The sequence below is a fragment of the Perissodus microlepis genome, chromosome 4 (assembly GCF_051167445.1).
Source record: "Perissodus microlepis isolate ML-2025 ecotype Zambia chromosome 4, ASM5116744v1, whole genome shotgun sequence".
NCBI classification, from domain to species: Eukaryota; Metazoa; Chordata; class Actinopteri; order Cichliformes; family Cichlidae; genus Perissodus; species Perissodus microlepis.
This window is the reverse complement of record NC_140464.1, coordinates 10,064,681-10,089,211: the sequence shown is the minus strand read 5'-3', so window position 1 is coordinate 10,089,211 and position 24,531 is coordinate 10,064,681. Positions and strand designations below refer to the sequence as shown.

The 24,531-nt window shown below is 39.3% G+C and overlaps 1 protein-coding gene across 1 annotated transcript in view; it reads right to left on the bottom strand.

Annotated features, from left to right (window-relative positions):
* Positions 1 to 20,271: 20,271 nt before the first annotated feature.
* hs3st2 (heparan sulfate (glucosamine) 3-O-sulfotransferase 2) overlaps positions 20,272 to 24,531 on the bottom strand; it is a 29,666-nt gene continuing 25,406 nt past the window's right edge. Inside the window, exon 2 of the mRNA XM_084925531.1 lies at positions 20,272 to 21,617. Coding sequence (XP_084781657.1) covers positions 20,999 to 21,617 — 619 coding nt within the window. The 3' untranslated portion in view covers positions 20,272 to 20,998. The remainder of the gene's footprint in view (positions 21,618 to 24,531) is intronic.

The following is a 24,531-nucleotide window of genomic DNA, read 5'->3' as shown; positions in this document are numbered from 1 at the left end:
CCCCCCAGCTTATATCTGTAAGGTGAAAAATATCTCCACTAATGAACATAAAGGAGTTTTTATGGCCCATTTACTAGGTACTAATTCGGAAAAAAACCTGAATGAGTGGGAGGCTAACTGAGGAGTTTAAAATATCACTTGAATAAAAAGAAGATGAAAGCAGAGATGCTTCACTGTTGCTAATTTTGCTGGTCAATTAAACTCAATCATTACCATTAACCTCCAGAAATCAGAAATTCAAATAAGGATTAATGTAGTTTGAAAGTAGGGATTATAGTTACACAGAAGAAATATTTATTATAACTAGCATCAGCAGATTTCTCCTTCAGTGGCTAAAACAAGCCTATATTAATCTCTTTGCACTGAAACTGACCTCTTATGCTGAATTTCTATACATGACAGTCTCTTTCTATTTACACTGGAGAATAAACAATATATGTTTTATGGATTTCCATTCAATAACATACATGTTCATGTTTAATCAGAGAAAAAACACAAGCTCTCCGGATTGCCACAGAGCTTGCAACTTGTTAGAATGTCAGCCAACCATTCCTGGTATGTAAATTAGCGTAGGGCCAGGAAGCCTAGCATGAGGAATTGTCAGTATCAAGGCCTCTTTTTTGATCCCTGACCTCAGTGGGGCCACTCAGTGCATAACAAAGTGACCCGTGTGCTTCATTCACACCCTTGCAGCACTCTCTGTCCTCTCAACATCTGATTTAGGTGAAGATATACAGTTTGAAAAAATGAAAAAAAAAAATCTACCAAACGCACACCTAACAGATCAATTCATCATGCGCGCTGCAAGTCGCACCACTTGTGCAATCAGAAGTGTGAAGCCAGTGCAAATGAGCAGCTTGTGTGTGGCTGGTGTGCAGTTACAGAGCTGCAATCTGAATCTTACAGCAGAGGCTTGTGATTGTTCCTTTAGGACAGTTTGTGTGCCATAAATATTCAGGATCACTTTCAGTGTATCTGCACCTACCAGATATTTGCTTAACCAAGACCAGACTCTTTATTTCTCTACTTGTGCATTAAGAAAGCTTATTTGACCAAAATCCTAGCTATGCATAGTTATGCATTTTAGATGTTTTTCTTCTTCTGCATTCAGCTAAATTATAAGGCAGTGTCTTTGGACCCAGAGTGTTTGGCTCAAACTCTCATTCAACTTGAGACTTTTTCATTCACACCAAATGGAGTGTTGGTTTGGTGTAAAGACTTTGGAGTGCATGCACAACTACTCCAGGCTGTCCCATTTTCTGAACATGTTAAATACTGATGATAAAACTGCCAGGGAGTATGCCAGTGCTTCTTTGTTTTTTGGATATGTTTCTGGACTCGAGGCTCTTGCACAACAGCCAGGTTTCCTCAGGCTCCAGAAAAAATTCAATCTCGCTGCCAAGTTGAACTTGTGTGACTTTAAGGGTTTGTGGTCATCCCAGTCTGAAACACTGGTGAATGAGATTTATACTATATCAGTAAACTGGTGCTCTTACATTTAGATGAATACATAAATGAACCCTGGGCGAACACTCCCCCCCCCCCCCACCACCACACACACACACACACACACATAAAACATATAAAGGATTGTACATTAACATAAAACTGTTGTCAGGACCATACTGAATTTCACCAGAGAAACATAAACACACACACACATATGAAGAGAGAGAGAGTATGCATAGTATGCAAACAGTTACCAAACAGCCATCATAATTTGTCATACAATGAGAACAGGACAAATCAACAATTGACAATGACTAATTAATATTAAAATCTGTAACATAATGTATCTTTTGCTCGTTTCTCCTCCTCTTCTTTTCTCTTTTTTCTAAACTGAGGACCTGATGGCTTTGAACTTTTCTTGTCCATCTTCCATTGGTGTTAATTTTGTACTCCAGTATGAACACCCATCCCCCAACACGAGAATCACCACAACATAACCTAATAGACCTACACCTTAGTTAACAGATTTTCTTTGTCTAGGGTTTATTTCTGGGATTTCGCACAACCCAGGATTCAAATCATGAATACATAATTAGCTTGGATTGACAATATTATGAATCAAATGTGCTCTATTTGGAAGCAGCCACCCCCTCCCCTTTCGACGGGTTGTGTGTGAGACTTTAAATCATCAAACTGTAAATTATAAATTTTAAATTGTTATTGATCCCTTTACCCCGAGTCCTAAAGTCTATATTTATTTTCTTACTCTTCTTATATTTATTGTTTGTTTTCTTGCACTGCTGTAACTGGAGCCTCGTCGTCTCGTCTCTTTATATACTGGACTGTATATAGCAGAGATGACAATAAAGTTTACTTTGACTTCAGCAGCGAGCAGGCGCACCGAGGGCTCTCACGCTCACTTTATAGAATTTTGAAAAAACATCGGTGCAAATTGTAAGTCTGTATCATGATGTCTGGTGTTTTTGTGTTTGTTGTTTTGTTTTTATCTTGTTTTATTTTGCGAGTTGGTTATTAGATGCTGCTCCAGCCAGCCAGAGACTCCCCCGCCGCCCCACCCTCTCCTCCCTGTGCCGCAAGCAGCAGGCGCACCTAGCAAACGGAGGGCGCCCTTACTCCCAGCAAATGGGCGATAGAAAACCGATCTGTGCCTGTACCATTCCCAATATGCACTGGCATGATGTCGGGGCAGCATGAGTAGCTACGAGCAATTTTTTTTTTTTTTTTTTTTTTGCCGATGCCCGTGATGCCGCCCCCCACCACGATGCCGCCCCGGACATCCGCCCGTGTCGCCCGTATCAAAAACCGCTACTGAATACAATGTAGCTGTACTAATCCATTGATTATTAAACACTAGGCTTCAATCATCATATCTCCTATAGACATATTTTTATCACTACAGCCATGATTTGCTATTTGTCATTGTTTTACAGCAGCATCCTAAACTCTTCAAGGACGGCACATCTATATGTGCCATTGCCAGAAAATTTGCTGCATCACCCAACATCAAGAGCATAAAGAAATTTCCAAGAGACAGGCAGCTACTCTAGGAGACCTGAACAAGGATTTAAAAGGTCTTTGACCCAGCAGCGGGACCGGTAACTGCTCCTTTTTCCAAGGAGGAATAGGATGAGCACTGCCAGATGCTTACGAAATAACCCCAGCAAGCCAGTGGTGTGAATGTCTCTGACTAAACAATTAGAACCAAATTTGATAAGGGTGGCCTGATGGTACGGCATTCCTTAGTGGGCCCTGTGTGCACTGCCCGGCACCATGGAGCCTGACTGACATTTGCCACAGAACACCAGAAATGGCAGGTTCACTACTAACACTCGTTGTTTTTCAAGGGTTCACCCTGTGACAGATGTGAAAGGGTCTGAGAACATTGAGAACATTATGGCCTGACTCCCATTAGGTTTTGGGATGGTCCAGTGGGTCCTGGGTTTCTCCTGCTGCATAACAATGCTCAGCCTCATGTGGTGAGAGTATGCAGGCAGTTCCTGGAGGATGAGGGAATTGATAGTATTAACTGGCCCACACGCTCACCTGACCTAAATCCAACAGCGACTTTACAAACTACTGACTGCCATTCTGGCAAATGCAAAGAAAAAGACATATAGTGAGTTGGCTGGACACTAAGAAACAAGAAAATGACTTATATCAGTTGGCTAGGTAAAGAGATTGAGCTGGAAAGGCCCCACAGCAGGTTAGGGTGATTAAAGAATTAAAGATAGATGTGAAAATGTACTAACGAGTGAAAAGACAGTGGAAGGAGTGCTCTGAATGAGATAAAGGAGGACAGATAGTGAATATGAAAGTGCAGAGGATTAGTAAGGAGGACGTAAACGCAACTATGAAGAGGATGAGGAGTGGAAAGGCAGCTGGTCCAGGTGACAAACCTGTGGAGGGATGGAGATGTCCTGGGAAAGGGCTGTTGATGTTTTAACCAGATTGCTCAACACAGTCTTGGAGAGGGAGGATGTGTGAGGAATGAATAGATGTACTTGTACTGATTTCCATGAACAAAGGTGATGTGCACAGTTGTAGTAACTACAGAGGGATAAGGTTGATGAGCCATACCATGAAGCTATGGGAACAGATGCTAAAGGTAGGCTGAAAAAGAGGTGAGAATTAGTAAGCTGCAGTATGGCTTCATGCTGAGAAAGAGCACTAGAGATGTTGTATTTGCTTTAAGTGTGTTGATGGAGAGGTACAGAGCAGGTCAGAGTGTTTTTGTGGATCTAGAGAAAGCATATGGCAGGGTACTGACTGTGGTTCTACATGTATGTGAGGCTGGTGCACGATATGTGGACAGTGGTGGGATGTGCAGTAGGACTAACAGGTGGACTCAAAGTGGGGGTGTGATTTCATCAGGGATTGGTTCTGAGCCCCTTCTTGTTTGCAGTAGACGGGCAAATGGTAAATAGATTGGTTCTTACATAGCACTGTTCTACTTTACTTAAGCACTCAAAGCACATATTAGATCAAGCAGCAAGAGAAAAGACATGGCATGCATGTTAGGCTAACTGGTGATTCTAAATTGGCCATAGGTGAGTGTGCATGATTGTCTGTCTCTATATGTTAGCTTTGTGACCTGCTTGTGAACACTGGGATAGGCTCTGGCACAACCGCTATCATGCACTGGATAAGCAGAAGAAAATGGTTGGATCAAAAGAGCATAAAAAGATATTAAACAAAAGAAAAAAGAAGTATTTTAAGCGCATGAGTGCAACTGCCACAGATGCAAACCTACACTTAACAGTGTAGTGTAGAAACAGTCACATTTACTGCTTTTTTAGCGCTAACTGTGTCTATGAGTGCCTCTAAGCATCCATCCAACTGATTTAATCCTCAGACTGTCTGGGACTGACTGCTGCTGAAAATGAAATTTCTAAGTAATTGCAGGAAAACAGAAAAATCCCAGAACATATACACTACTGTACTATCAGGAAATGATTTGAATTTTTCTTGACATTGATATTACAATCACACGCTTCATGGCAGGTTGTCTGAAAAATTTCTGAGGGAAGCCTGAAGCATAAATATTCTTTTAACACTAAAGATCAATTGTCTCCAATGATCAAAAACTACAGTGCTGAGCTGATTCCCTTTGAAGTTTAAGGCAGCACGGCTGAAGGCTCCTGATTTCAAACATTGCTGATTCAGTGGCATTTCGTAACCTCTGCAGTACATTATCACACACTTATCTATTCTGAATAATACAAGGATGGCATAGTAGAAACACTATCTTGATCAGTCTAATGCAGCATGTTATGCAGCATATAATATATACAGTTAGGTGCATACATTTTTGGATACATATCACATTTATTGCTGCACATATTGATAGTGGATTTTAAACTAGTTTAAACTATTCGGGTTGTTTTTACAGTGTGCTTTTTATTCATTACTGGACAAACAGGTTCAATCCATGGAGGCCTCACCTTGCATCTCACAGGATTTAAAGGATCCATCTTGGTGCCAGATACCCCAGGGCACCTTGAGTCCATGCCTCAAGCCAGTCAGAGTTATTTTGGCAGCAGCAGAATATTAGGCAGATGATCATAATGTTACCCTACAACATTAGAAAGAAACCCCTGTAAGCAAGCACCTGGGAAAGAAAAAACTCCCTTTTAATAGCAAGAAACCTCTGGCAGAACCAGGCTCAGGGAGGGGTAAGCATCTGCTGTGATGGATTGGGGGTGAGGTGAAAGAAAAGGGAACAGAGAGAGAACTATGGGAGCTACAGCCAAAGTTGAACACTTACTGCTTAAATATAATAGTGATGTCTGTAATGTAATGTACTGTAATATGTGGCTTTATTTTAAACAAAAACAAAGAAACAAACAACACAAAACTGTATAAAGAGATGAGTGAATCATGGGAAGTCCCTCAGCAGCCTAAGCCTACTGCAGTATAACTAAGGGATAGATGATAGATTGATAAGGGAAGATGCACCGTGGTCCTAAACACTACAGATTACCATACAAAGATCACTACTCTCCTCAGTGACAACAATACCTACGAAGCCTTAAAGCGAGACCCCACAAGCAGCTACAAAAAGAAAGTTATAGCTTGCCTTCAAGACTTTGAAAAGGACAAAATTATTGACCGCCTTACATATCACCGCCTTTACCCAGGGGATGCCATACCCTGCATCTACGGACTTCCTAAAATCCACAAGGAAGCTGTCCCACTCAGACCCATAGTCAGTAGCATAAACTCAGCCACTTATAACATTGCTAAACACCTTGCTACCATCCTTGCTCCTCTTGTGGGGAACACCCCACACCACATCAAGAATTCCACCGACTTCACTGACAAGGTCCAGAAACTTACCCTGGGTCCAGATGAAACCATGGTGTCCTTTGATGTAGTCTCTCTCTTCACTTGCATACCCACCACGGAGGCCGTGGAGACTGTCAGAAAACGACTACAAGAAGACAGCTCCTTGGAGGACAGGACCAACTTCACACCCGATCAGATTTGTACACTGTTAGACCTCTGCCTCACCACTACATATTTCAAATACAACGAAGGCTTTTACAGACAAAAACATGGCTGTGCCATGGGCTCCCCCGTGTCACCTATTGTAGCCAACCTTTACATGGAGGAAGTGGAAAGGAAGGCTCTTGGCTCTTTCAAAGGAAGAGTACCCAGCCACTGGTACAGATATGTGGACGACACCTGGGTCAAAATCAAGATACAAGAAGTGGAATCCTTCACTGCGCACATTAACGCTGTGGATAAAAACATCAAGTTCACCAGGGAAGACACAAAGGACAACTGTTTGCCTTTCCTGGACTGCGCTGTGCACATTGAAGAGAACGGCAAACTCAACATCGAAGTTTACCGGAAGCCCACACACACGGACCAGTACCTCCTCTTTGACTCCCATCACCCTTTGGAACACAAACTTGGAGTAATTAGGACCCTACACCACCGGGCAGAACATGTTCCCTCTAAGCCTGAAGGAAAAAAGAAGGAACACACACATGTAAAGGAAGCACTCAAAACGTGCGGCTATCCTAAATGGGCGTTCTTAAAGTCAGCAAAGAGGCACAGAAAAGAAGACCAGACACCAGCGAGGGAGGATAAGAAGGACAGACGCAACAACATTGTCATCCCCTATGTAGCCGGTGTATCAGAAAAACTTAGGAGAGTTTTCTCCAAGCATGACATCCCGGTGCATTTCAGACCCAGCAACACGCTCAGACAAAAACTGGTTCACCCGAAAGACAAAACGCCAAAACACAGACTTAACAATGTGGTGTATGCTGTACAGTGCAGCGAGGAATGCCCAGACCTCTACATTGGAGAGACCAAACAGCCACTTCACAAGCGCATGGCACAACACAGAAGAGCCACCACCACAGGACAAGACTCAGCAGTCCATCTGCATCTTAAGGATAAAGGACACTCTTTCGAGGATGCCAATGTTCACATTTTGGACAGAGAGGACAGATGGTTTGAAAGAGGAGTGAAAGAAGCCATCTATGTCCACTGTGAGCGACCATCTTTGAACAGAGGCGGGGGTTTACGACACCAACTCTCTGCCATCTATAATCCAGTTTTGAGATCCCTTCCCAGACGCCTTAACGCCCACTCACATCCTGGGCCATCTGACCTCAGGAATTCCCATGATAAGGTGGGGCCAGGTTTCACAATGAACACACCCGAAACTCTGGCTGATTGGGACCCACACCCAGTTTCACACCTTGGCTCAGGCGATTAGAGGATCATCAGGGGGTCCTTTTGTCCCTCTGTGGGGGGATACTCCCACTAGGTTTATATCTGGGACTCTCCACCATTTGACCTTAGAACTGAAGAAGCTTCTCGGATGAGAGGTGAAACGTCTTCAAGTAACTTAAAGAAGTCCAGATGCTTTTCTTTGCAAGCTCCTTTGACAACTAAGGGATGGTTCAGGGTCACCAGATCCAGTTTTAACTATAAGCTTTATCAAAAAGAAAAGCTCTAACCCTAATCCTAAACTGTAGAAAGCATCACAAATCCAAACTTGGAGCTGATTAGTTAGTTTTTTTTTTAAATTAGTTAAAAAAAACTGTTTGTTTATCAAATAGTGCCTTCTAGGCTTCATAAGATTTGTCTGGTGTCCCTTTTTCATATTATGTGTCAACAGTGCAATGTCAGCATTTCAGTTCATAGCACCTCATTATACTGAAATAAAACTTGGTGTGCTGAAAAATGACAAGCCAGCTCACGGTCACTAAATGGGGAAAATGCAGCGGCAGTCACTTTAAAAGCTGGACGGGACAGTGCATTACAGCGTGAAATATTCGTAGTATTTTGTGATAATCGGTACCAAACTGCAGATCTGTGTTGAAATGCATCTCCTGTCGACTTAACATGGTCTCTCTCTTTGGATGCTCATCAGACTCTCTGTGCAGCAATATGTGTGACCTTTACGTGATGGACCATGTGGGACCACGGTTCTGACATATCGTTTTGTCTTGGGAGTATTTGGCAAAGAGGCTCAACTCTCCTCAGTGCAAGAAAGCATGACAGAGTTCTGGAGTTTTTGAAAGGCCACTATCCATTTTCAGAACATTTAACAAGCAATTAGGACACACTGCTATTGCTTGGCCCCATGAATCATATCTCCTCAACCACATCATACCCCTTTATTTGCTCTAATGTGTTTTTAGCTTGAGGAAAAAACATTGAGTTGTCTTAGTAATAAAACAGAGTTGAGTTTATGCTTGCCAGTTCTACTTCTCTAAGTTCTGTAAGTGCACCATGATGAACTTCAACTGAAACTGTACCCTCTACATGCACATTGTTCTGTTAGTTAAGTGGGAAAGTATTGTTGCAAACATGATGTGGATAACATATTGAAGTACTTTTTTGATGTTGACATAAAAATGATAAGAAATAACAAATTAGTTTTAATGACCAAATTCATTATTAAATAGCACTACAAGGTTCACTAACTGTTATATAATTTCTTTATTCAGTGTTTTTTATTCAGTTTTAATTCTGCCAGAATTATACAGTAAAATGATCCTCTAACAAGAAAAAGAAATAGCTCAAATTTAGTCAGTAACATAAAACTCACCCTCAAATTATCTCTTTTTTGGAAACTTTCTGTGACGTGAAAACAATGAATTCTAGAAAGGTGGGAAAAAAACTGTATCAAAAAGTTTTTGGAGCATAGTTGACTCTAGCTTTAACTACTGGAATCATACTTTGGTACTCTAAGACTTGAATAGTCCTTGAATTTTGATATGTCATCATTTTTTTTTATTTCAGTTCTTGCTGCTGAGTGAAGCACACATGTCATTCATTTTGAGAGAAAGAAAAATGCATTCGGAAACCTTCAGCATGTGCTCCTTGAAGACGTTTGGAAGCGTTGGCGTGTTTTAAAGAAACAGACATTCACTTCAAAGTCAAGCATTGATTTCTGGCTGTGTTAAAGCACCAACACGACTTCTAGAAAGAGAAAAAAAATCTGCAGCAAATAGAACTGCACTTACTTGTTCTTGACACTTTGTGGTAAGTCACTGCTCAACACTTACAGATAACACAATATTTATATAAGAGCAACTGCAGAGCAAACATGATAAAAAAAATTAATTCTCTGCTTCAGTCTCAGAGAAAATCCAGTACAAAACTCTTCAGTACAAGCTCTGTTTTCTGTTAAATATTTACATGCTGTGGAGTCGAAAAAGGTCTCTGTAAAGTCCTGAAACTCATGATTACAAATTGAACTCTCATCTCAGAGTTGTTTCATCACCTTCTGTTACTATCCAAATAGTACGGCCATTAATAGAGGAGATTCTTGCCACGCTTTTCTGTCTTTTTGTGTACAACCAATGTTTTATTCAACTGAATCGTCTTACACGACTTTGATACTATAAGACAAAGGCTGACAATTGCAGTGGAGCTCACTGAAAGTCCCAGTTATGTCAGCAAACATTAATCCTCTTACATTTCGAACCCATGTAGAGTAACTTGTCATGCATTTCACATTGATTCTTTGTTGCTTGCATATAGCTGTAAAGCTCCTCTGTCAGCTACAAGCCATTAAGCTGCACCCCTTTCATAGGCAGAGAGAACAGATGAGCCTTGTTATGTCTTTACCTTCTCTCTCAAGATTTCGAGGGTGTGTTTGAAATCATTCAGACTTAAATAACTGTACTTCCACACGAGAAGAACTGATGAAATCTGATGTTAAATGGGTAATTTTCTCTCATTTGCAGAGAAGATTGTTGTTTTAAGTGTGCATTAACATATCATTTTAAGCTCTTAGCACGTAGTGTTGAAAAAATGCCAAAATGAGGCATGCATTAACACACACTGCCCGTGTCTTCTTGGGGTCTGTTCTAAATTTTTCTCAGCGTGGGGATATTGCCAAAGTTTAAATGCTAAAATCAATAACTGTGCTGCAATAAGCAATGGATTGCAGAAAATTCTAGATGCATGAATTAATAAAACCACAAACATCCACATTAATCATATTCAGTCTTTAGAAGCAGCAGACTTGTTTAATGATCAAAATACTTAAATCTTCAGGTTATCTGTCTATGATGAGCTGAAGAAAGTCTCATCTCGCTATAACTTCAACCACTTCACAATCTAATTGAAACAGTCTCTGTGTGCCATAGCTTAATTAATTTTAATTCTCCTTTTCTTTATTTTTAGCCCTTATCTACGTTCTACACTTAAAATCAATTATATATTTTTTAAATGGTCTCTGTGACCATTTCTTTGATGTATTTTTGTGTCTTAGTGGGCTGTTGTTCAAAGCAGTCATAATGTTTGAAAGTTGCTATTGATATAAACTTACTTTGGATGGCTGTAGCTTTCTATTTGTGCCAAGTTTGTCATCTTTGAGGTTGTGTGCTTAATGTTTGAAAAGATCAATACTTCTTTCATATCTGTATTTTACAAATTCATAATAAAAATATGAATAATATTAATAAATGTCTGGCTTGCAGCTCCTCGTTAGCCCTGTTATCAGCACATTTTCTCTATGTAACCAAAGTGTAAAAATAATAATTTTAGCTATTGTCACTGAGTAATGTTTCTGGGCTTATACCATGAATCAAGTTTAACATACCTGTAATATCTGACATATAATTACAATTGCTATTCTATTAAATTAATTAAATATGTTCATTAGTTTCTGTAAAACTGTTTTGGCCTTTTTCTTTCATCTGCAACCCAAGAAAACATAAAAATGGCAGCAATTAAAAGATGTGGGTGCCTTGTTTTAGGATGATGTCACTGTATTAAGGTTTATAGAACAATATTGCTTTAAACAGGAAAAAAGCATGAATAATGTTGCTGCTTAAAAGTTCTGTTTGTTGATTGAGGCTCATCAGAAAAAGACAAAAACTGTAGAATATCTTTCAAATGTATACACTCACTTACTGCCTGCTCACTGACATCCAGCGGCTTTTCCAGGAACGGACACTATTTCCCAGAGAACTGATTGCTCTGTAGGTGGTGATTTCATACCCCTTGATCTCTTATCTATAGTATTACCTGCTCCTGAGTAGGTCTGCTGTGTAAGTTACCACTTCTTACCTCATTGTAACCTTACGTTTTCTCAAATCCAGTTTATAATGCTGTTTCTTTTACCTCAGAAGTCGGATGTAGGAGCTGCGAGTAACGTCACTCCCAAATTGTTCACTTTTCAGAAGAATAGCAAAGAAAAGAAAAAATACAGATTTGTTTTGCTCCCTAGCAAGGTGAAGCCATTCATGCATCACTAGAAATACAATGCCTCTTTTTTTTAAACCAATGCTGTATAGAGCCTTCTTGGAACTTGGAACTTTTTTCAGTTCAGTTCAATTCAAATTGGTTTCATTTACATAGCATCAAATCACAACGACAATCACCTTAAGGTGTTTTAAATTGTAAATAACGATCCTACAATAACACAGAAAAAAACACAACAATCAGACTAACCCCTCCAAGCAAGAGCTTGGCGACAATGGGAAGGAAAAACTCCCCTTTAACAGGAAGGAACCTCAGCAAGAAACTGCACAACCAGGATCAGGGAGGGGGAGGCATCTGCTGCGACCAGCTGGGGTTGAGGGGAAAGACAATGTGGACGAGACACAGAGATTAATAACAACTAATAATTAAATGCAAAGTGATGTATAACCAAAGTGAAAGCAGAGAGTGAAAAGATGTGAATGAAGAAGAACTGCTCAGTGCATCATGGGAAGCCCCCAGCTGCGCAGGCCTATTGGAGCATTACTAAGGGTGGGCAGAAGAAAGTCTGAAAACTGAAGGCTCAAGCTTGTCTACTGTTTACATGCACTGCGGCCATCTTGGATGGTGATGTTGGAGATGTGCGACTTCTCCAAATTGAGACTTGGAAGTCTGGATTTCCAATGTCAAAGCAGCAGTAGTGCAGACCTCAGTGAGTTCTGTTTGTCAATCAGACAATCCTTAATTTGTTCCTAAATATGTGACACAGAGTGTAATACTTTGTTTGTCATGACCATTGTATGGGCGCGGTTTTAATTCATTATGTCTCTAGATCTATTTTAAATAACCCTGTTTGTCTGTTAGTTGTCTTCAGTATTTTTTTTGGTACAGCTTAGTTTTTCTTTGCGTCTTTGACCTGTCCCTGCCTCTGTGATACCCTGATTATTTAATCCTGCTCCTAATTAACTTGGTATATTTACCCATTTATTTTCTTCTGTGTCCTTAGTTTGTTTTTCTCTCTCTCACTATTTAGTTGTTTTTAAGTCTGGCTTATCCTTTTTTTTAAATCTTCAATTTGCTTTAAACTTGTATTTTTTATTATTCCTTTCCTCTTTGTCTCAGCATCTACCTTTATGTCCTTACACTGAACTACATAAAAAGCAGAATAGTTTGAAATCCAGATAGATGCCTCTCTCTCTTAAAAAAATAAAAAATCTTAAAACCAGTGAAAAACATTGATGCCCATTCTCCTTTGCATAAAGAAATATACTGCGCAGTCAAACAATCAAAGGGTATGAGGAAGAGTAATCGGGGCAGAGAGCTGGTTGGAGTGAGCAGCAAATATCTTAAAATATTTAATATGTGGGTTGAGGGTTGCTGAAAGGCGAGACGGTAAAAGATAAGAGAAGGAGTTGGACTGAAACTGACTGAATGAGCCCATTTTCTCTGAAAGCATGAAAGTAATGACACAATGGAAATGCTTTAATAAGTCACATTACGCTAAAGCAGAGCCAATGTGATTGCAAAAACCTTTGCTACAATCTAAGCTAATTTCTCTCTAGAATTCATCCCAGGCAGACAGAGGCAATCTCAGTGGCTTTGCATTTTCTCTGATTATTGTCTCCTGTTCTCCAAAGTAAGGCCATTAGTTCCACAATTACAGAGAGTTATATTCAAAAATGATTCCCCATTCCCCCCCCCCCTAAAATGCCTACACATTAAGGGTCAATGAGGCATTATATCAACAGAGCACGTCCTCATCCATGTTTATGACACTGATGGCATTTTGCTCATACCCTGAAAACAATCATGGCAGCTTTATAGTTCCATTTCATTAGAGATGCCTTCATAAATCTCAACCTTACATTAATAATTATGTCTGAACAAGCAGCACAAATATGCAGTATCATTCAAACAAGTCAAACACAAGTATAATTCTTATAATTTGTAATTGTAGTATAGAGACTAAGAGTTTAAATAGTGTACAATTGTGCAAGCATTGTGCTCATAGTGGGAGCAGAGGTGGTTGGGAGCGTTTGATAGATCACCTGATAGTGGGTGAGATATGTAAAGGAGCAAGTAAAAATGTTGTCCTCAAAGTTGTTGTTTTAGAAGCAGGAAAAATGGGCATGCATGAGGATTTAAACAAATTTAACAAGGATGGAACAACGATGATCCAGCAACAGAATCATGGGTGACCAAGGCTCACTGATGCATATGGAGATTGCAGACTGGCCCGTGTGGTCTGATCCAACAGATGAGCTTCTGTGGCTCAAATTGCAGAAACATTTAATGCTGGTTATCAGAGAACATTATTTGAATGCACAGTCCAGAGCAGTTTGTTGTGCATGGGGCTACACAGCCACAGAGCAGTCATGGTACCCATGCTCACCCCCGTCCAGCACCTAAAGCTCCAACAGTGAGCATCAGAACAGGACTATGGAGCAATGGAAGGTTGCCTGGTCTGATTAATCATGTTTTTTTTTATGTCTTTGGCAAGTACTACCTACCTAAACCAGACCACGTGGACTCTTTCATGGAATGGTGTTCCCTGATGGCTGTGCCCTCTTTATAATGTACCCTGCCACAAAGCTAAAATGATCCAGGAATGGTTTGAGGAGCACAACAACATGTTTGAGGTGTAGACTTGACCTCCAAATTTCCAAGATCTCAGTCTAATCGAGCATCTAAAGGGATATGCTGGTCAAACAAGTCTGAGACCCATGGAGACCCAACCTCACAACTTACAGGACTGAAAGGATCTACTGCTAACATCTTGGTTCCAAATACCACAGCACACCTTCAGGGGTCTAGTGGAGTCCATGCCTCCACTGATCAGGCGTGTTTGGCAGCAAAAGGGAGACCAATGCAATATTATAGCAGATGGTCATAAGTTTATGCTTGGTATGCTTTTTTCATATTCCAAAAGTATGAAAAAAGAAAAGGCACTATATAAATTACCAAGCAATTCATAAGTTTTATATATTAGGACATAATAAAAATCATCTGGTCCTTAGCATGTCTTAAAATGACTTGAATACAATCTCTGATGAACACAAAGCACATGGCATATTACACACAGTCATTATTTATTGTACTAGGTGTATGTGAGAAATTATTGGCCAGCAGCAACAGTATTGAGATTACTAGTTTAGATGTTCTTTTTTTTTTTTTTTTTTACTAGGAGTTAAGTTTATGTTTTTTTAAAATGATATTTTATTCATTTTCACCACCTGCTCAGTCTAAAAAAGTTTTCCGAAACTATGAGCTTCTTGTAACTGAGGCTGATGGGCTCTGGGATTTAGTAAGAAGAAGAAGAGTAGTGGAAGTTTGGGTCAGTGGTGGTCATTTGGCTGAGCTCCTTTTTTTTTTTTTTTTTGCTAAGCAATCTTGAACATGCTGCCAGGCACATTCACATAGCTGAAAAAGGTCTTAATTAAGTAGTTCCAGACTACATTTATCAGGGATCCTGGAGAGTCTGTCTGTTATCATTGCGTACCTCTGCTTCTCCTTTGGGAGGTCCCTTGGGCACAGTCCTGTACACTGAACTGACTTTGTCTGTGATCCCACTTTTAAATGGAGGGCAGCGGGCAGAGCATATTCCTCTGACAACCCTGAATAGTTGCTCGTCTTCCAAAGCTGCCGCCTCTGTAACAGTTTGTCATGTGTTCTCCCAATGTTTTTATCAAAAAAATAAAAAAATAAATACAAATGGCAGTTTAGTTTTGAGCAGATTATTTGCAAATTTTAAATATTGCATTATATACTGACTTAAAGTACAGATTGTTGCTAAAAGACCGTTTACCAGATCTCTGTAAAGGAGGGGTTCAATGTATTTGGCAAATATGCTTTAGAGATTTTGAATTTCCCCCATTTTGAATTAAGATCAAATTAAGATTTTTAACAGTATTGATACCAAGGATTCTATCTTTGTCTCCTCCAGCTGACACAAACTCAGAGATTGACACCTGGTGTGGTCGTATGGTACTGTATCCCATCTCCTTCAAGGTTCAAAAATGTGCATTTCTAGATGTATTGAGTTGCTGCCACGTGATTGGCTTATTAGATATTTGGATAGCACTTTCTATCACGGCACAGTAATAAAGTGGTAATAGTAGATTAACAAGGCAGAAACAATGTGATAATGTGGTATATTCTAAATTGTTACCATGCATTTATCAAAGTAGTAACCAAGTAATATCATGGTAACAACAGTGGTTACAGTTGGTTTTATGTAATTGGATAATGAAGGCCGAAGAACTGGGGGTTATAATGTGGAAATACAGCTCGGTAATAAAGTTGTAATAGTAGGGTAACAAGGCCGAAACAATATTCTAATAATGTGGTAATTTTGAAGTTATTGCCACTCAATTAACTGTGGTAGTTTCTGTGTAATAAGCAGGAAACAGACCAGCAAAATGCAAAACTGCCTGTTTCTATTTAATAACATACTAATAACCTAACAAACTGTAAATGTGTGTGATTATTACCTGGAAACACAGGCATTCCTGATAAAGTGGCTGGTGAATGTAAATTCAGCACTGAACTAGTACCTATATGCATTTTTTCTTATTTTTCCAGTAAAAAATATCATCTAGAAGAACACTTCTGCAATGCTGTTGGCTGGACTGCAGTAGAGGCAGTTTCTTTTTGGTTGTTTGTTTTTTTCTCTTTCTCTAAGGAACATTTCCTTTCAATGATAAAGCCATTGATGGATAAAAATAAATGACCAAATCTTTTAATCAAATAAGCATTTTGCATTTACATTCTCATACTATCACAATTAAGATAATATATATATACTTGCATTTGTTTTATGGTATTTAATAATAAGTAATGTTTTAATGATTTGCATTAAAAATGGGAATAGCTCAGTGATTCAGACATTGGTTTTTGGGTTTTTTTCTCAATGTTACCATAAAGTTGATTTCTGTCCTGATATATAATAGTAGTGGTCTTTCATATTTCACAAGAGCAGTGTAATGCAAATCCCTTCTGTGCTTGCATTCGAAACAATATATTCGGTAGCCTCGAGGGTGGCTACCGACTGCAGCGGTCTCCTAGGAGCTGGTATGCATCTTCCACCACTACTGCTTAATTAGTTGAGTGTGTGCCTGGAGACCAGTTCTGCACTTGACCTTTCTGAAGGTAAGGCAAGCAGCACATGTTCAACAGACCAGAGGAAATGAGGTGAGGGGAAAGGTTTTTACATTGGTTAGTGGTGTGTGCATGTACATATAGCAGTTGTGCGTGTGTGGCTATGTTACTCCTCTTTCTCCCAAGAATGTGTAGCGCTCTTAATGGGAAGAATTTCATTAGTGCGGCACAAAAATTTGTCAGTCGCATCAACCATGGAGAAATTGCAGAGACATTTGAAACGTCCTCAGAAAATCCTAACATGCATCTGCAGTGGAAATAAATCAATTTTGTACATCCTTTAGTTTAGAGGAAAAGCTTGAAGTACTTGAATATGCACAGTGATAGAACATATTCTAGAAAATACCTTGGGGAATGATGACATATTCAAACAGCGCATCAATGCAGGTAGAGGTTACCGCGTATGCCATTTTAGTATTTAATGAGATTTCATCTAGAGGGGTTTCTGGCTGCCAAGTTTCAAATCATCTAAAAGAAAGTCTGCTCTTCTCATTGTCCATCGAGAAAAGGGACATCCTCATTATCCTCCATGGCTTTGGCTCATTAAAGGGGACAAGGAGATGTATCCATATAAATACTGTCACACTATACCCCAAATGAAAAAAAAAAAAAGACTTTTTGGGAGAAATTATACATTCCACCAAGAAACAAGTTGGAGATCAGTTTCCACTGCATGTGGAAATGTCAAGAAATTGAATGTAAAACAAGGCACACTAGAGAGAACAAGTCTACAAATATTCTAACATTTTTTTAATCATTTTATTGTTATTTATTTATTTATTTTTAGACAGGGTATATGAGCTAGATAATATAAATAGCTGTTTTTCTTTAGATGTCTTACCTAAAATACAGTGGCACACACGCACAGACGATTGTGAAGTGTGTGAGAAGTTTCAAGGTTGAAATACAAGCTCAATAGACTTTTATAATGGCAGTTTCAAAAGCACTCTGCAGCTTTAGAGTCCACAAGAGGTGACTGTAAAAGACATATTTGAATTCTGCTTCGTTATTTATTTTATTTAATAAAAAGGAAAATAAATGGACTCCATGGTAATGGATTTCAGTGTGTACGGCCAGACATTTCTGATGAGTAGCAGAGGTGTATTTTACCTGGGAGTCTTTCAAAGTTCATGACATTTACAAGAGCTTCTTTGGTATTTACTTTGAAGGTTAGAAAGGTTAGTCAGACAGCTTGTGAACCTTTGTTTCTTCATAATGAGGAGTTAATACAATATATACATCAATGAACTGTGTGCTTTGATCGCCACAGCTACATCTGTGACATTGAAGGCGTAGGTTGTCTTAAAAAAAAAGAAGCAACAACAACAAAAATATAAATGTGGAAAAGCTATGTGGCCCAGTGCAATATGTTGCATTTGGTTAAGGAAGCATGAATATTTCCAAAAAAGTTTATTATCTTTTAATAGAAGTCACACGGGGAAAAAAGTCATATTTAGGACTGATAACACATGAGAGTATTCATTGGGTATCATATGGTGGCAATGATGTGGGAGCTTTTCCTCAGCGCCATGTCATCAAGCTCTAAGCATTCTTGGGGAAAAGTTATAATTAACTGAGCAGAGATAAAGTTGAGCTTGTTGCTAAACTGGTGTGTCTGCTGATGGCTCACTAAGTAGCAGGCAGCTGAAGACAGCATTGGCAGGTTAATCAAAAATTAATGGGGAATATCACAAATGACAGTTTAAATACTGCCGTTGGCCGACGGACATGTACTGGTGGATCACAGTCGGAATGCAAGTGAATATCTAATTTCCTTAATATGGAAGGTCACATTGTCACATTTGCACGTTAGTCTAAGAGTGACTAGATAGAACTAATGAATTTAAAGCCCTGTAGCAGGAGATTAAACAATGAAAGTGAAACACCTATAGAAGAATTTACTGCTTTTCATATGCTAAATATGCAAGAACTAGTTTGAAAATTAGTACAGCTAATTGGTTCAGCCAGGATGTTTTCCTTGGAGATATATATATATATATATATCTATATCTATATCTATCTATATATATATATATATATATATATATATATATATATATATATCACATCTAAAAATCTATAAAATAAATTAATATAATGTTATTATTTAATTATGGTGCTGTGTAATATTCTAATATGATCTACACTTTCAAGATGAAGCTATCCTGTGTCATTACTGTGAAACATCACTGAAAACGACATTGTGAGTCTAGGCATTTTCATTTGAAGTTTCTATTAAGTTTAGCTGATGTCATGAAAAGTGTGTGTAATTTTTATTTGTAAAGTTTTAGATTCAGATATTTTCTGAATACATACAGGCGTGTGATAACACAATGCCCTAATCTTGCCCCTAGGAGTGGACATCCCACCAAATTCAGCCCAGGACCAGAGTGTGCAGTACTTAGAGAAACTGCAAAAAAACCAAAAAAAACAAGAGCTATCTCAGACTCTACAGTCAGACTCTTTAAGCTCATCAGTACTTTTGAAGATAGACTTTTTGTTTTCATTCATTTTCTCCTTTTTTTCTGAGAATTTTGGAGTCATCAGTGGAAATCATTAATGACCACTCTGATTGGCTTCAGGGTGAAATTTATGTGGTTAATGTGGCCCCTGCATGGTATGTACCACCGACAGATAGAGGAAGTGGCTGACATCCAGAAGTCCCACCAGTGGCTGCACAAAGCTGGAAAGAAAGACAGCACAGAGGCACTAATCATGGCAGCACATGAACAAGCTCTAAGTACAAAATCAGTAGAGGCTGGGGTATGTCACACCAGGCAAGACCCCAGGTGCAGGCTGCGTAAAGATGCCCGTGAGACAATCCAGCACATAACAGCAGGGTGCAAGGTGCTAGCAGGCAGGGCATACATGGAACGGCATAACTAAGTGGCCGGCATAGTGTACAGGAACATCTGTGCCGGAGACGCCTCATAGGGTGGTTGAGAATGAGTGATCTGTCATTCTCAACCAACCTAAGAAGACGAAGACGGCTGTAGTGATAGATGCAGCGATACTGAATGACAGCAATATCTGGAAGAAGGAACACAAAAAGCTGGAGAAGTACCAAGGGCTCAGAGAAGAGCTCGAGAAGATGTGGAGGGTGAAGATATCAGTGGCTCACTGGTAATCAGAGTACCCGGTATGGTGAGTTCCATGCTAGGCGAGTGGCTCAAGCAGATCCCAGGAACAACATCGGAGATCCCTGTCCAGAAGAGTGCAGTCCTGGGAACAGCTAAGATACTGCGCAGGACCATCAAGCTCCCAGGCCTCTGGTAGAGGACCCCAGGTTGAACGACATACCGCCCGCAGGGGTGAGTGGGGAATTTTTTATTTTTATTTTTTATCTCAATAGATAAGATGGTTGTGTATAAGTGATCTTGTATGATTAGTGCTTTCTAACTGGGACAAATGTCTTTATTATGTCTCAATTATAAGATTATTCACACCAAGAATTTAAAAAGGATAAAACCTTGAATGTAGTCTTTTATTTTGATGATCACAACAAAAATGTAAGCACAGCAAGAGCTGAATGAGTTCAGCAAATTCTAACCTTTATCAGTAATACAGAAGCCATTTTAATAAAGATGATGATTTTTATTCACATTTTATTTATTTTATTCACACAGTTTCTTAATTTTCCTTGTGAGCTTTTGTCAACAGTAAGGCAATAAAATGCATTGCAGAATGACTGACAGGCTGGTTTTATTATCAGTTTGGCGGTTTGCTGCGACATCATGTTGAGTGCTTTTTGACAGTAAAGACAGTGCTTCATTTCCAGCAGAAATACTGAATAAATAAGCAATCTTGTTAATGAATATTCAAGCAATATAATCTTTTTATGTCTGGTGTGACTAAATGACTAAGCCTTCTAATTCATTAAGAAGGTGTTGGCTACTTCTTAATGAATTAGTTAATGGAGAACTATTTGCATGTTAATGAATTCCTAATGCCATGTATGACAAGAAAACTGTGTTTGTATATATTAAGTGTTTTCTTAAAGAAATTTTTGTCCCCAGAATGATCGGGAATGTTGTGAAATCATTTATATATTTAAGCTTTGAAGTCAGAGTTCTATATCATTTCTTTTAGATCTTTTCTTTAATCTACATATCTCAATAAACTTTTCTTTCAAACATTTTGTTAAAGATACATTTCTCCAGTGGTACAGACATTTTAATAAACAACACTACATTCAATCCCACTTGAAGTCTTGTCCTACAGTTTCATAGAATTTGATGTTAAATGGTCTATAAAACTCCTGCAGCTGTTCTATGACCTCCTCCTCAATCTGTACATGAGTCCTGCCCTTGGATTTACCGAGGCATCGTGGCTGGCTGCTGCTCTCTGGTTTCTTCAGGCAGGGGAAACCTTTGGTTCGATTAAAGTAGAAGTGTTTGTCCGTAATAATTCGCTTCAGTCCCAAAAAGTCCTGGACACGTCCCATTTCCCCTGCTGGATCTGTTATCAGTCGCTCACCGCTCACAAAGTGCATTTGCGACAAGCGAAAGTATTGCAGCCAGTTCTCCAGGTGCACAATATACATCCCAATCCGAATGGCATTCCAGGAAGTATCAACAAGACCTAAGCTTCTGTTCTTAAAGGCCAGCTCTTCAAACGTGGGAATGTCAGGCTTCTTGGAAAGCGTCTGTGTGTAGTCAGAAATGGCTCTTGTGACTGGGTTACGCACCACAACGATCAGCTTGGTCTCATGGGACATGCTGGAAATGCGTCTGGGAGCCTCTCTGGTAACAAAGTAGCTGGGAGTCTTCTCTAATGTGATCTGGCTGTCTAGTGTACGTGGCATTAGTCCCCTGGGAGGAAAGACAAAAAATAAAATACACATGAATGAGTCACCAGGAGTTGTTATTTTCATGTCCAGGAATATTTCCACATGCTTTTATGTTTTATGACTGAACACACACACACACACACACACACACACACACACACACACACACACACACACACACACACACCTATCTTAGGTGGAAGTTTAATGGCTGTCAGTTGGATTACAGATCTAAAAAAAAGTGAGGAAGATCCAAAATCTTTAGTTAAGCATATTGTCAATTAATAACAACCAAAACCAAAAGCACAAATTATGCATAATGGCAAATTAAAATTTATACTTAGTGTGTCTCTAATTTTTTTTATTATAGTTATAAAATTATTCCTCACAATTGACAAATATGTCTTTTTTGGTCTTGCATTGAAAATATTAATTAATAAGGAAAGAAGAAACAAAAAAAGCATTCATTAAATGTCAATGTCAAATCTTACTGACTTTTGTATAACAGCAAGAGAAAAATACAAAATATTTAAGAGCTAACAAAGAAAGTTGTCCGTCTTTTGCACTGCATTGTTAAAACAAACACCCAAATAAACACGGTGTGGATGTATTTGTTAGGCATTCGATGCTGACAGGACAGCTTGTACAACCAAAACATGCATCATAATTATCATCATCATGCTGCCAAGATAATGGCTTTGCAAACCACAGGCAAATGATTTTATTCGTCCTATTTGTCACAAGAGTTTCCCTTCGCAGTGCAATATGTCATTCTGCTTTGGCACTTTGGTTCAATAAAAGTTGATTAATAACCATCTGGTGTTGGCTGTTGAGATAATGGATCCCCTGTTCACGATTCAGAGATCATCCATACTTCTCTATAGTTATGTCTTTGCTCTACATATTCAAGTGACTGCTGTAGCTTTGGCAAAATAACTCACCAATTTGATAGGAACAGCTCAGAGACAGTTCTTTTAAAATAGCCTTTTATGTTTATTATTACAGATGACAGAGTACCTGAAAACATAGCATTAATATTTTGTGTCTGCAATATGTTTGATGTTTGGCGGTTAGGACAAATGCTGGGTTGATGGCATGTTTAAAAGAGTGCTTAAATGTCATTCTCTTAAATGTCTGTACTGTAAATGTCTGTGAAGGGTCTCAGTCATCCAGGTCATCGTAGTCTAAGGAGCTTGGGAAAAAAAGCGTTTGGGCTTATTTAAGTTTCTTGAAGACATTTCACCTCTCATCTGAGAAGCTTCTTCAGTTCTAAGAGCAATTGGTGGAGAGTCCCAGATGAAAGAAGCCATCTACGTCCACTGTGAACGACCCTGCTTGAACAGAGGGGGTGGCTCACGACACCAACTGTCTGCCATCTATGTGGAGATAAAGTATCAAATTTCAGGGGCGGGACCACGCCTCCAAACATGTTTCTTCCGGTTCTTATCTATATATGTTCCCCCAGTTCTACAAGCTGTTCATTCTCGTTTATGTGCCAATTCTTTAACTTCTTCACTTCTATTTAGTACATGGGGATCTGCTAGGCCCAGGAGCCACCAGCAGTCCCCTTCGACGCCTTCCCCAAACCGCTGCTCAATTCACGTCCAAGCCATTCACCTTCATCTACTAAAATGCTGTCTAACCTAAAATGAGGACGTGGGCCCAGCTAGTGAAAATCCAGCTTTGAGATCCCTTCCCAGACACCTTAACACTCACTCACACATTGGGTCATTTGTTTTCAGTAATTCACATAATAGGGTGGGGCAAGGTCTCACAATCACCCGAAACCTTGGCTGATTGTGACCAACACCCGTTTTTACACCTTGGCTGTGATTAGGCAGAGGGACAACAGGGAGTCCAAGACCCTCTTAGGGACACTCCCAATAGGGCTTAAAATCTGGGACTCGCCACCAATTGCTCTTAGAACTGAAGAAGCTTCTTGGGTGAAAGGTGAAACTTCTTCAAGAAACTTAAAGAAGTCCAGACACTTTTCTTTCCAGCTCCTTAGACTCTGTACTGTACATAAAATCTCAAAACAACATACACCCAGATATAGTGTATGCTGTAGTAGACTGCACCGGGACACCTAAACCTCCAGGAGCTGCTCGTCTATAGAAACCCATGCTGTGAAGTTCCTGGCATGCATTTTTTATCACAGATGTTAATGCAAGAGGAGGTTTCAAACTCTGCAGTTGCTGGGCCAACAGAGTACTATGTAACTTTATGTTGTCTCTTACTTTGTTGCTGAGTTACTGTGCTTCCTTACACCTTCCAGTTTGCAATAATACCACTTACAGCTGATTGTGGAACAGCTAGGATGGAGAAAATTTCATGGACTCACTGATCACAATGATGGCATCCTATTCCAGTACCACGCTCAAATTCAGTGAGCTCTTTAGAATGATCTATTCCTCCACAGGGCAGACTGCATGGTTACTGGCTTGATTTTTGTACACTTGCTGCAATAGGACTGAAAACACCTGAATTTAAAGATTAGGGATTCTGGCCCAGTACTCTTTTATCCACATTGTTTATCTAAAGTTGTGGTTGACACAAAGTTCACACTGAAACAATGCTTAAAGCTTAAAGTTTAAAAATGTTTAAAGATTGTAAAGTGTCAAACCCCAACTCCATTGTGTGGCGCTAATTAAAACAAATGACAGGTAGTAAGAGATGTTCAAAAAACACTGACATTAACTTAAGATGTTGGCGTGTCAGAAATATATAGACCATTTTTTGATGAGCCTTGAAGCCTTGGAGAATGCTTTCTGTTTGCTAGTCTTCAACATTCATTTGCATGAGTACTTAGAACACACACATAACATACTGATATGCTTCATGACTGGATCATCTGCATCTGTGGAAAAAATACTATCTATGGTATTGTGGTTAGTAATTAGCCACATTTAGTGTCCATATAACCTCAGTAATTAGGT